The 12,785-nt window shown below is 43.4% G+C and overlaps 1 protein-coding gene across 6 annotated transcripts in view; it reads left to right on the top strand.

Annotated features, from left to right (window-relative positions):
• SPATA18 (spermatogenesis associated 18) overlaps positions 1–12,203 on the top strand; it is a 35,885-nt gene extending 23,682 nt beyond the window's left edge. For 4 of the 6 annotated variants that reach the window (XM_043572676.1, XM_043572677.1, XM_043572678.1 and 1 more), the window contains 7 exons: positions 549–813; positions 2,269–2,427; positions 3,245–3,420; positions 6,606–6,729; positions 8,434–8,517; positions 11,683–11,728; positions 12,041–12,203. In XM_043572676.1, the coding sequence (XP_043428611.1) occupies positions 549–813; positions 2,269–2,427; positions 3,245–3,420; positions 6,606–6,729; positions 8,434–8,517; positions 11,683–11,728; positions 12,041–12,048 (862 nt within the window). In that variant the 3' untranslated portion in view covers positions 12,049–12,203. Of the gene's footprint in view, positions 1–548; positions 814–2,268; positions 2,428–3,244; positions 3,421–6,605; positions 6,780–8,433; positions 8,518–11,682; positions 11,733–12,040 lie in introns of those variants that run through there. The other 2 variants (XR_006296188.1, XR_006296187.1) reach the window with 2 other exon arrangements.
• The last annotated feature ends 582 nt before the right edge of the window (positions 12,204–12,785 follow it).

Genomic DNA, 12,785 nt, shown 5'->3' with positions numbered 1-12,785 from the left:
CTCTTTCAGCCCCCCACTCCCGGCCAGAAATAGGGCGAACATGCTGTAGGTGAAAACTTTAGGCTTTGGAGAGACGAGATGAGTGCAAACGGTCCCACTGCTATCGAAAGAGAATTCAGATCTTTCTCTCTGTTCAGTGTTCATCCCGTTTTATACCATAAGACCTCTGCGGATATGCTAGTGCCCCAAGGTTGGGGTAAGAAACACTGACAAGCTGATCTCTTTAACTCCGGCTCTCGCTAGCGGTGTTACTTTACTTTGGGACCCTATTAACTTTTCGGAGCCTCGAGTTCCTCGGCTGCAAAATGGCCCACAATCGATGTTGACCTCCCGGGGCTGCTTAAAGGATAACATGAGGTGCGAGCTCACCACGCAGATACAGAGCGTTTGAGCGCGTATTTGACGCCTTGCGGAGAGGTCGCCGAGACAGCGGCTCTCCCGGGCCCCGCAGCAGGGCGCGGGCCTCCCGGTATCTTGCAGCGCCCGCGGCAGGACTGAGGGAGGCGTGCATCAGACTGCTTCTCTGGCTGCTTCTTGCTTGTGCACAGGTCGGTCCGGAGCCGCACTCCCAGCCCTGCCCCGCGCAGCCGCAGCCGCAGCCGCAGCCGCCCCGCCAGCCCCTCCACCGCAGTGGCCAAGGTCAGGAGCCCGTCGCCGAATCGTGCCAAAGCGTCCAGCGTGGCGCGCAAGGCTGCCCTCCTGTCCCGGTTCAGCGACGCCTATTCCCAGGCCCGCCTGGATGCACAGTGCTTGCTTCGACGCTGCATCGACAAAGCTGAGACGGTGCAGCGGATCATCTACGTCGCCACCGTGGTAGGTGACGCTGCGGCGGCTGCGCGCAGAGGCCCTGGGGCGCAGCAGGGAGACAGCTGTGAACAGGACGGCCTAGGAGGGCTGGTTGATCCTGGGGTCGCGGGAGGAGGGCGGCATGTCCATTTGCTGGCTGGCTGGCTTCCTGCCTTCCTTTCTTCCTTGGCAGATATTGGGGATGCATAGTTTTTCACAATCACGAACTATTTAGATATACTGATATTTCTATCGACCAGATATTTGTTGAAGAAATATCCATAAGTACAGGATTATCTCAAATGAGTATATGCTGTGCTGATTTGCACTGAAATTTCCAATGTGTGCCTACGTGCACCAGTGGCGAGATGTTACCGTTGATGGCTATCACGTGGTTGATCTTTTGTTCTCAGAAAAATCAGAAGACTGTGCTTGTGCTAACTCTTCTGTTTACTTAACTGAGAGTAGTTACTGAACCTACTGGAGTATCAGCTACTTGAGTACGGTGGATTAAGAGTGCTCGTATATAATCCTTAATTCCCAAAGCAAACGTATTCGTTCTAAGAGTCCGTTAGGAGAAATGAGTCCAGTAGGAGTCCATTCTGACAAATGAGAACAGTCAATATTTAAAAACAAAACAACACGCTGGTGGGACAGCAGCATTATCAGGGTCCACTGAACTTTATTCTGCATTAATTTATTTCAGAGGTCAGCAAACTATGACCTGTGGCCCAGATCTTGTCCAGGCCCCTATTTCTAAGAAAAATCCCACTAGACAGCTAAGAATACAAGAATGGTTTTACATTTTTTAACAGTTGCCAAAAAAAAAAAAAAAAACCAAAAAAAAAGGGACAAGACATTGTATGTATTTTAGGGAGAGTCTGAAATATTTACTCTCTGGCTCTTTACAGAAAAACGTTTGCCAGCCCTGGCTTATTTCATTAAGAAGTTAGGGTTCTAGGATGTTTCACGAATAACTGAATTTTCCCAGTGCCTACTACATAACATGCATTTAATAAATATTTGTTGAATTAACGTATGCCAGGAAACATGCCACAGACACTTGATATGTGTCTGTGTATGATGTAAACACTAGATTGGTAATTTCATTTCTTGACCAGTTAATATGATATTGCTGTGGGATCATAGACTCCATCGGCACTTTTTAAGTGTTTATGCAACTGCAGGCCATCTCTTTCCTTAAACCTCTGCACTGTCCTGCCTCCTGCACTCAGGATTCCCGGAACAGTGATCACCTGTCTGGGAATTAGTGAAGGTGCATAGTCATATATGTATTTGTGTACTTTTCAAAACTGAGGTCTGTGTTTTCTCCCAGATTAAAATCAGTTTTGATCAACTGCGTTTAGTTATCGGAGGACCCATTTGCTGTTGAATCTTTGGTGGGTATTCTTTATTCCTTACCTTGGGCCTCCGTACTTCCCTTCTTCTATCTAATAAATCTGCTGCATTTTTCACGTGCAGGAGGCGTTCCACGTCGCTAAAATGGCATTCAGACACTTCAAGATCCGTGTGAGGAAATCGCTGACACCATCTTACGCAGGGTGCAGTAACTTTGAGGATGCCGTCTCGGATTATATCATTTGTCATCTGGATCTCTATGATTCCCAAAGCAGTGTTAACGTAAGTGGTGGGTCTCTTAGTGGGACTGGTTTTCTGTTGCTGCTCTTTGCATGGAATACTAATAACTCAGCAATCCCTCCAGGGCTTAGTACTGCTTTTATGTGACAGAACAGCGTCCGATTTACTTTGTAGAACCCGGCATGCTTGGCGGTTTCTTAGACATTTTACGGGGGAAAAATAGTCTGACCTTTATAGTTCTCTTCTTTAGACGAGCCCTTAAGATTGGGAATAGAATACCATGGTGCTTAAGAGCCATGGCCTTGGGGAAGACAGGTGTAGATTTGCACTCCTCGTTCTGCCACTTGCTGGCTGTGTGACCTTGCACGTTTACTTAAAAACCTCTTTGTGCTTCAGTTTTCCAGTCTCTATAGCAACAATGGTCATCACCCTCATAGAGTCCTTGAGAGGATTAAATGAAAAAAAGCAAGTAATTTGCTTAGCACAAGACTTGACACAGGGTAAACACTCAATAAGGGCAAGCTATTGTTATTGCTGTTATTATAGATTATGAGCAAGTTGGCACATCTTCTACCTACCCAGAATAGAAACATGAGGAAATAATAAATAAAAGCCTCAAAGGGTGTTTTCTTTTCTTTTTTTTTTTTTTTGGGAGGGAGGGGATTCTCTTGGCCCTTTTGTAGGTCCTCTGCATCATCTTTCCTCCGTCTCTAGCAGTGAGCCTTTCTCCTTTAACACATGTACAGCTTTTGTAGTTTACGAGCTCTTTCCCACCCCCCACCAGTCATAACCTCTTTCGGATGATGGAGCTTCTTGTCACAGGTTGGTAACAAGGCAATGCCATCTCTTTGTTTTTCAGGACGTGATCCGAGCCATGAATGTCAATCCCAAGATTTCATTTCCTCCTGAAGTTGACTTTTGCCTCCTCAGTGACTTCATCCAGGAGATATGTTGCATTGCTTTTGCAATGCAGACTTTAGACCCACCCCTAGATATTGCATTTGGGGCTGATGGAGAAATTTTTAATGATTGCAAGTAAGAGACATAAGAAACAGAAGCTAAGGGATTTAAAAAAAAAAATCAATCTGTATTTCCTGGAAACAATTTAGGGCAAAGAACTCTGGGTGGGGAACTCAATAGATGTGACCTGACTTCCAGGTCCTGCCGTATACTTCTCCGTACTACAGGGCAGAGCCTTCTCCTGGGGTTTATTTTCTTTCTCAGTCAAACATGATTCAGAGGTGATATTATGATTTCCATTGAAGGTATTGGTCTTGGGCAGAACTAATGAGTACCCGAAGCCTGTCTGGAACACTTTTAAAAAGGGTGCTCTATAAATACAAGTGTGTATTACTTTTTATTTGTTTCTACTGAATTATTTAGGCCACGTTTCTCAAAGTATGGCCTATGGGTCACTCGTGTCAGAATTACTCAGATCTTGTTAAAAAGGCAGATTCCTGGATTATACTTCATGGTATTTTATGCAGTACGTCTGGGATGGGGCTCAGGAATCTGACATTTAACAAACACCTATATGTGTTCCTTATGCACACTAGCATTTGAGAATGACTACTGTAGACTTTCTGGGACCATTAGATTTCTTTTTTTTTTTAATGTTCATTTATTTTTGAGAGAGAGACAAAGTGTGAGTAGGGGAGAAGCAGAGAGAGAGGAAGACACAGAATCCAAAGCAGGCTCCGGGCTCTGAGCTGTCAGCAGAGAGCCTGACGTGGGGCTTGAACTCATGAACTGTGAGATCATGACCTGAGCCGAAGTCGGATGCTTAACCGACAGAGCCACCCAGGCGCCCCGGGACCATTAGATTTCTATCAACTTCCACATGATAAGTATTTTTTATAAATCAGAAGAAATTAAATGAACTTAAAACGTTTTACTGAAATTTTCTGGGATCCAGTGATATGGCTGGGGACTATTGGGAGGAGGCCAAGCTCCTGGTTAAGAACACTCTGAGGCTTGAGGTCTGAGGCTCTGACATCAAGCTGCCTGGGTTCAAATCCCAGTTCTACCACCAATTAGCTATATAATCCGGGGCATGGTACTTAATTTTTCTGTTCCTTAGTGCCCTCTCTGTCAAATGGGAGAAGTAATAATACCTGTTTCCTAGGGCTGGAGAAGGTTAGTTGAGCTCATTCAGATAAAGTACTTAGGACACTGCTTCGTCTGTAGTCAGCACACAGGAAATGTTAGCTCTTGGGTCTTTGTTCAGCCCGTAGAGTCATAGGGTGGTGGTGGCCCAATATCCCTACAAGCTTGTTAACGACAGAGACTGCATACCTTTCCTTTGCCTCTCCCAATCACAGTGATGGCGTTTCCAATCACCTTCTCGCTTGCCATATTTTCCTGCCATCGCCCTGTTTCTAGTTTCTTTCAGATCATTGCTCCCAACTCGTGTCCACTCTTGGAAGAGCTGGAATTAGGACGTCACACTGTAGTTGACCTTTTTGATTTCCTTAGGGAACATAGTATCGTCATCCCTCTTTCTTTCTTCTTTTCTCCTTTGGAGAATGCGTTGAACCACGCAGAAATATTCATCCACTTTACTTTGTGTAACCTGCACACTTCACAGACCTTGCGGGCCTCCGGCTTCTATGCTTTTCATCAGAGGGAACATGTTGCCCCTTGGGGCACGCTGATACCTCTGGAAAGCTCTGAAGCTAGAACTGGAGTTCCTAACAATGCCTGAGGATTTGGTTCTACTTCACGTACTTCAGAGAACAAGTGTAATCTTTTTTTTTTTTTTTTCTTTTTTAAACCCTGGCAACCTTTCACATATTCGAAAGCAATTGCTCAAGTCTTCCTTCTTCTGGCCTCATGGCTTTGGGCTTTTCCATATAAAGGGGGTTTGAGACTTCTTGACAAATAGATGGGTGTCTTTGGCCTATGCTCCATGCTCTTCTGAATATTCCTTGTCGAGTGTCCACACTGAAAGTAGTCCCCTGTTTTGAGCTCAGCAGCCTGGAGGGACCAGTACCCTTATTCTCTATTAATTCCGCTAATTTGTACTCATTTTTTTTTTCTTTTCTGTTTTTTTTTTTTAAGTTTATTTATTTTGAGAGAGACAGAGACAGTACGAGTGGGGGAAGGGCAGAGAGAGGGAGAGAGAGAAATCCCAAGAGACTTCATAGTGCCAGCGCAGAACATTGGTGTACATTTTTATTTTTTATTACGCTTAGTCAGGGTAAATTATGGATACCGACTCTGTTATTGAAGAGATGGTTGCGGGCTTTCAGAATAGGAACCGGTGATAACAAGCACCCGACCATGGACTCACATAGAACAAGTCATGTCCGACTGAACTTATTCCTTCCCTTCTCAGGATTGTAAGAGTTACAGTACAGGAAAATTCTAGAGATGGAGATCCTACAACATTGAGCTGAGCAGAGGTGGGGCTCGAACTCATGAAACTGCGAGATCGTGAGCTGAGCTGAAACCAAGAGCCAGACGCTTAACTGACTGAGCCACCCAGGCGCCCCCCCAGAAACATGTTATTTTTACTTGTACTGTGGTTAAGTCTTTCGTTTCTCCTATCTGTGCAATGATCCACTTCTTAGGCTCAATTCAGGACCTCATACGTATCCACATTACATGGTATCTTATTGAATTCAGCTTATTGTTCCTGCCTGTTGAGCTAATTTTTTATACTGTCATTTGTTTCTTCTTTCCTACCCGTCCTTAACCTTTGAGTGATTTTTCTATACTTCGTGCAATCATTGATGGAACATGTTATTTATCAAGGGATTGAGAGAGAGCACCTTCATTCAAGTTCTCATTGACTCATTAATTATCTTACTTTGGATATGGACCACTTTGTAATTCACCTCCTTAAGTCAATCATCCACCTATATTTCTCTTATGTTGCCCACGAAGACACCATGAGAAATGTTGTAGGATGCCTACCGGATCTCAGATGGTCTCCATCTCTAGCGTTTTCCTGTACTGTAGCTCTTACAATCCTGAGAAGGGAAGGAATAAGTTCAGTCGGACATGACTTGTTCTATGTGAGTCCATGGTTGGGTGCTTGTTATCACCGGTTCCTATTCTGAAAGCCCGCAACCATCTCTTCAATAACAGAATCGGTATCCATATTTACCTCGACTGAGCGTGATAACAAACAAAAATTTACACCAATGTTCATTTCTCCAGTGATGCTACATCATTGCTTAACTTCTCTTTCTTGTTCTTTTGTGTGTTTAAAACAGGTACCGTCGCAGCTATGACTCCGATTTCACTGCTCCCTTGGTCTTCTATCACGTGTGGCCTGCTCTCATGGAGAATGACTGTGTCATTATGAAGGGAGAAGCTGTCACCAAGAGAGGGGCCTTTGTACGGTGGCCTTGCATAGTGACAATTCATCCCAAGTGTTTGATTCACAAGTTCGAGAACATTTATAAACCCAGAGATTCTATAGAAGAAGTTCATAAAGAGTTGCTTGATAAGGTTTCATACAAAGGAGAGGAAAGGGACTGGCTAGGAAAGAAGAGATACTTTTCTTTGTTTCTTCCGTGATTCCTCATAATTTTCTGGCAGCAATTTCTTTGTTGCTTTCTTTATAAGATGGAACTCATCATATTTGCCGCCTCCTTAGAAATATTATGCTGTTATAGGGGCAAAGCTCTTTGAGCTCATCTTATTGGAGGCCCTCTCTCATTCTAAGCATTTGGAAGTGATCAATGAACTTTCAGGAAACAGTTGGCCAAAGTTTCACTGACAGAGATCCATTTTGGGAAATGACGAATGTACTCTGTTTTCTCTCCTTGGTATGATGTGTAGGGAAGGGGGAGGGATGGAAACAAGAAGGCAGAGGAGATGGGGAGAGAGCAGGCAATCGGTTTTGGAGGGTTGCTTCCTATATACATTGGTTGTAAGATGTCTTTAACATGGTAAAGAATTGGGCAGCCTTCAAAATGGAGTAGTAGGTGTGCAAGTGTGTGAGTGTGTGTTGTGGTGAGTGTTGGGTGGCCACAGGGGCTTGGGTATTCTGTATAGTTCCCATGTGGAGTTTTAACCCTGCCCTTCCTAGAGAGAGTTAAGTGGATTGTGAAGAGAAGCTCCTCAGTCCAGTGCAAAGCCACCGTCAGGGTGGTCTCAGTTCCTGTTCTCTTTGAACAAGAGAATAGGGAAGGGCTTCATAGCAGCTTTTCACACATACATTGGCGAACAAGAGTGGAATATTTTAAGAGAAAGGTGTTTGCAGCTTAAACATTCTACTATAGTGAATGGTATCTCAACAAAATATTTTGTGCTATGAAATGGGGGGGGGGGTGTTGATCTGACAACAACCACACAGGTCTGTGACGAACGACCTCACAGAATGTGCTCCTTGCTCCTACAACAATCACCGTTTGCTAATAAATTCCAACTGGAGATTCTCCCCAGTGATTCCAACTGGAGATTCCTCCTTAGAAAAGGAGGGAGAGGAAATAGCCGCTATTCGTGTATTCTACATCAAACAGGCATTTCAACTTCCTTCCCTTCCCAGCTTAAACTCCTAAAACAAAATATGAAGATCCTAAAAGGAAGGGCTTGGAATAAAGGAAAAGGATTTAGTTAATAGATGGGCAGCAGTGGTGGTTCATTCCTTCCATACCTTCCTCCCTCATTCGTGAATTCATCTCATTCAACAATATTCATTTTTTCAATAGTTATTTATGACCCAAGCACGGTGTTCAGGTGCTGGGGATTCAGCAGTGAACAAAAGAGGCCCAAATCCTTGCCCACGTGGGGTTTACATTCTCCCAACACTTGCAAGCTTGAATGCAGGTCTAACAATTTACTCATCAAAACAAAATTCTAGCACCAAGAATTTGAATATTGCGAAGTTCATTGTAATGGAATTTATCTGAGAAATACTCTCAAGTTATTGTCAAATATTGGGTAGCTGTAAGAAATGAAGAGTGTATCCCATGCTGATTGCTGCCCAGTAATGGGCAAGTGTAATCATAACAGCAGAACCTCTCATTCTGTGGGGTAGACATTCGTTTTAGGCCATGTAAGTTTTCACAAACTATTGACTATTTCTTTTTTTAGTGGAATTCAGTGCGACCTGTAAGTCGATGTCGAAGCAGGAGTTTAAGTCCCATCTGCCCCCGTAGCCATATTGGTTTAAGCACGGTGCGTATCTAACCATTTTTACACAAAGCATCTTAATGGTTGACACTTTTTTTTCCTCAAAAGTCACCGATGCCAGAGGTGATTGTATGCCTATAGGTAGAAAGAGAACTCGTTGCGATAATCCCAAACTAATTTTTATGCTACCTTGGGCTAAGGCGTTTATCGTTCTAGAAAGAAGGAAGTAGAGGCAGTTTTTTTCTTAATTACTTCAAAGAATAAGAGTCTTCACTTATTTCATAGTTTTTTTTTTGCTTTGGAATGAAAGTGAGCTAATAGATAAAGTCTTCTGAACAGAAGATGGGAGTGATCTGGGCACAGGTCCTTGATTTCTCTTAAACAGATTGCATGAGTTTGGAGAAATTGCTCAAATGGTCTAGATTTCAAAACTGTATGAAGGGCACTGCAGGTATTAATTTTCCACCAAACTTCAAAGTAGGAAGAATAACATTAGTCTCCTTGAGTATTAGTTCTTGGGGGGATTACTAGTACCTCTTTTTAAGAAAACAGGGGCGCCTGGGTGGCTCAGTCGGTTAAGCGTCCGACTTCGGCTGAGGTCACGATCTCGCGGTCCGCGAGTTCGAGCCCCGCATCAGGCTCTGGGCTGATGGCTCAGAGCCTGGAGCCTGCTTCCGATTCTGTGTCTCCCTCTCTCTCTGCCCCTCCGCCTTTCATGCTGTGTCTCTCTCTGTCTCAAAAATAAATAAATGTTAAAAAAAAAAAAAACAGCAGGGGTGCCTGGGTGGCTCAGTCGGTTGAGCGTCTGACTTGGGCTCAGGTCTGATCTCACTGTGAGTTCAATCCCCGCATCGAGCTCTGTACTGATAGCTTAGAGCTTGGAGCCCACTACAGATTCTGTGTCTCCCTCTCTCTCTGACCCTCTCCTGCTCACACTTTGTGTCTCTCTCTCTTAAAAATAAATAAACATTAAAAAAAATTAAAAAAAAATAACAGCAAAAACATTTCTGAAAACGAAAAACATTGTTGTGATGTATCACTGTTAACTTATTCAACAAATAATATTAAGTCAATGCCTTTTGACTATAGGGCTGGACCACGTCATGTGAACACCAGATAGGCTAACAATTTGCTGTTTCTTCAAATAGAAATTCTTTAAGTATTTGTTCAGTCTTGTTTTAGGGAGAGTGGTGGAGAAGGAGAACCAGCTCTGGCAGAACTCCACTTCTCTGAAATCTCTAGCAATGCATCTCTAGCTATAAGCTTCCACAACTCCCTCCGTAAAACAAAACCCAAAATAACTGCCATCCCACTCCATTAATAAGATCTACTTTTCTGAGTTTAGTGAGCATCTGTTACTTCAGCATGCTCTTTATCAAATACTCCTCTGTTTCTGATGGATGCTAGATTTGGAGGGGGACACAAAAATGATGAAAACACGGTCTCTTCCCTGAATGGGTTTCCATATAGGAAGATCGATATGATTTGAACAGAGTGACTGAGTGTGGTTTATGCCACAGGCCATGCAAGAGGCACGAAGGACTAGAGCCATGAGAGAAGGTAGGAAGGCTTTCTGTCCTTGATAGTGAGGAAGGGGATCATGGGGATCTGACTGGTTAAAATGGTTGGAATTTTAATGCGCTGGGACATTGAGGAGAGATATCCAGAAAAGGGAAATGGCCTGAGAATGGAAAAGGCATGTATCTGATACAGATCTTCTGCTTTTGGAGATTTCAATATCACTTACTTATCCATATTCATGAATAAGTATTTATAGTAGGTAAAAGCAAAAGGATAGTGCATTTAGTGGACTGATAAATGAAAAGGAAATCTTGAGAGTTTTATCCTGGAAGAATCACAATCCCCTTATTCTAAGAGGGCATGGCTTATCCAAGAAGGCAATATTAGACACCTATAGTGCTTATAGCCATGGCAGAGTTTTCCTCTGGATTCTCACTAGAAGACTTATTGGTGGGCAATGTCCCTCTAATAAAGCCCTTTTACATGTTTCATACACCTTCTTTCTCTTTCCTGCTTTGTGCCCAAGGAGAAGCAAGTAATTAAACTTTAGATGAGAATAAAATATATTCTTCTTCTTTTATTTTTTTAAATAGGCTCCATGCCCAATGTGGTGCTTGAACTCACGACCCTGAGATCAAGGGTTGCATGCTCTACTGACTACGCCAGCCAGGCATCCCTAAAAGATATTCTTTTCTTTTTTAATTTTTAAAAATGCTTTTATTATTTTTGAGAGAGAGAGAGAGAGACAGACAGAGCATGACCTGGGGAGGGCCAGAGAGAGAGGGAGACACAGAATCCGAAGCAGGCTCCAGGCTCTGAGCTGTCAGCCCAGAGCCCAACGCGGGGTTTGAACCCACAAACTGTGAGATCATGACCTGAGCTGAAGTCAGAGGCTTAACCGACTGAGCCACTCAGGAGCCCCTAAAATATATTCTTAACGGTGGAACTGCTGCCCCCTTTCTGTCTCTGCACCCTCCTCTCCTTACAATGACTGGATACACCTGCAAAATATAATACAAATGTTTAGAGTGGTCTAGTTTTTGGCTTATTCGAGGTCTTGATGCATCCAGAACAGCTGTCATCTTTGTTAGTGTTTATTTATCTAAAGTTTGTGAAAGTTCAGAACAAGAATGTTGCTTGTAGTCTGTTATCTCTGAGCCATAACAGGTTTGTAGGTAGAGGTGTTGGCTTTTGCTTAGTGAAAGCAAAGGTGAGTTTTGGAAAAATGATTCTTTTCTGGCTCCCCAGGGACCTTCCTTAATGGGGCAGGGTTTTGGACACATGACACGATTCATATAAAGATCTGTCAGAGAGTATTCTGTCATTTTAATTTTAATTAATTATAATGCCACTAACTATTATTTTCTGGAAAGCGCTGAATTCAGCATGGCCATTCCATGGCCACTGAGCATCCAATCTCCCAGTCTTCCACAGCCATTAATACAACAAACAAACAGACTAGGCAACTGAGCCCAGATTTCAATCAGTGACACAGTTTAAGCCAAATCGAGTGCCTGTTACTTCAGGAAATATAAGAGGAATCGCATTGCTCAACCTTAGGGGTGACATCATCGTTCTAAAGGACCTCAGAACAACTACCTAGCTGGTTTTAGGAAGAAAATTGTGAAAAAGATTCATTCTTTGAGCTCTGTCTACCGTGTAATTAACATTACTCTTTGTATTTTCCAGGTATCTCGAAGCCGGAGTCCTTCTCCAATAAGATGTGGATTGCCGAGTAAGTGGGATGGTTTAGACGGCACAAGTTTTGTGCTTTTCAGTGCTCTTTTTGGTACTCAGCGTTGTGCTGCAAAATGAATGTTTTGCCTCCTAGGGAACATCTTTGAACCCCCCCACTTCGTCCTTTTCATTTCTGGGCCCTCTTGTTGATGGTGCCCGAGCAGGTCCCATGGGTGACGCAGAAGGAACTCCCAATCGAGAGGTTTTATTGATGTAACCCCAGATTGACCACCCCAGTTTCATTTAGATCCTTCCAAGAGATATTCTGAGAAAGTGTCCATAATCACGAACTGTTTGTTTTTCTCCCTAGGGTTTTAAAACCACCAGACATGTTACCTTGCCACAGGACGTCTGCAACAGCCAACTTCCCCCGTGCCTCTGTCTCCTGTGTCTGCCTCAGAACTCACTTAAGATAATGTGAAAAGGCAATTCTGTGTATCACTCCACACAGAGAGTTAAATGTTTCGGCTTAGCGTGTTTGTAACTTTCCGATATATTGCATAATTATTTTATAGACACAAATTCCATTCATTTGATAAAAACCATTGCATAGGTGTTTAGGATCATATTCATTTGAAGCAAAGGCCATCGCAGAGGTTTAGGGATTGCCTCCTCAAATGCTAGGCTCTTTTGCAGCAACTAGACAAACGCTGAGCCTGACCTGAGCTGACAGAGTCAGTTTAGCTTATAAACAGATCGTAAATATTATAGTGGCTGGTATAGCTTTGAATCGAAAACACTACTGGGTGTTCTCATGACCTTTTGTTTGGAAGATAGCCCTCATCTCAGGCTGGGGAACTTGGAGTAGGTAGCAGCGGCTCCAGGCTACATGTAGATGGTGATGATTTCGGAGAATAGAGTTCCCCGGCTTGCTTCTCTATGCTTCTCCTGCTATTCTTGCTTCCTGCTATGAGGATACCCGGTTTGGGTTAGCTGGGTGCCAGCATCAAAGCTACTTACCTGAGAGAATGTTCTTGCTTCATAAATGTGGAGCAATGATTGGGCCAGAAGCCAGTTTTGAGATAAGTGGCAATGACCTCATGTTTATCTCGCGG

The sequence above is a fragment of the Prionailurus bengalensis genome, chromosome B1, assembly GCF_016509475.1.
Source record: "Prionailurus bengalensis isolate Pbe53 chromosome B1, Fcat_Pben_1.1_paternal_pri, whole genome shotgun sequence".
In the NCBI taxonomy this organism is placed as follows: Eukaryota; Metazoa; Chordata; class Mammalia; order Carnivora; family Felidae; genus Prionailurus; species Prionailurus bengalensis.
This window is presented reverse-complemented; position numbering and strand designations above follow the sequence as displayed.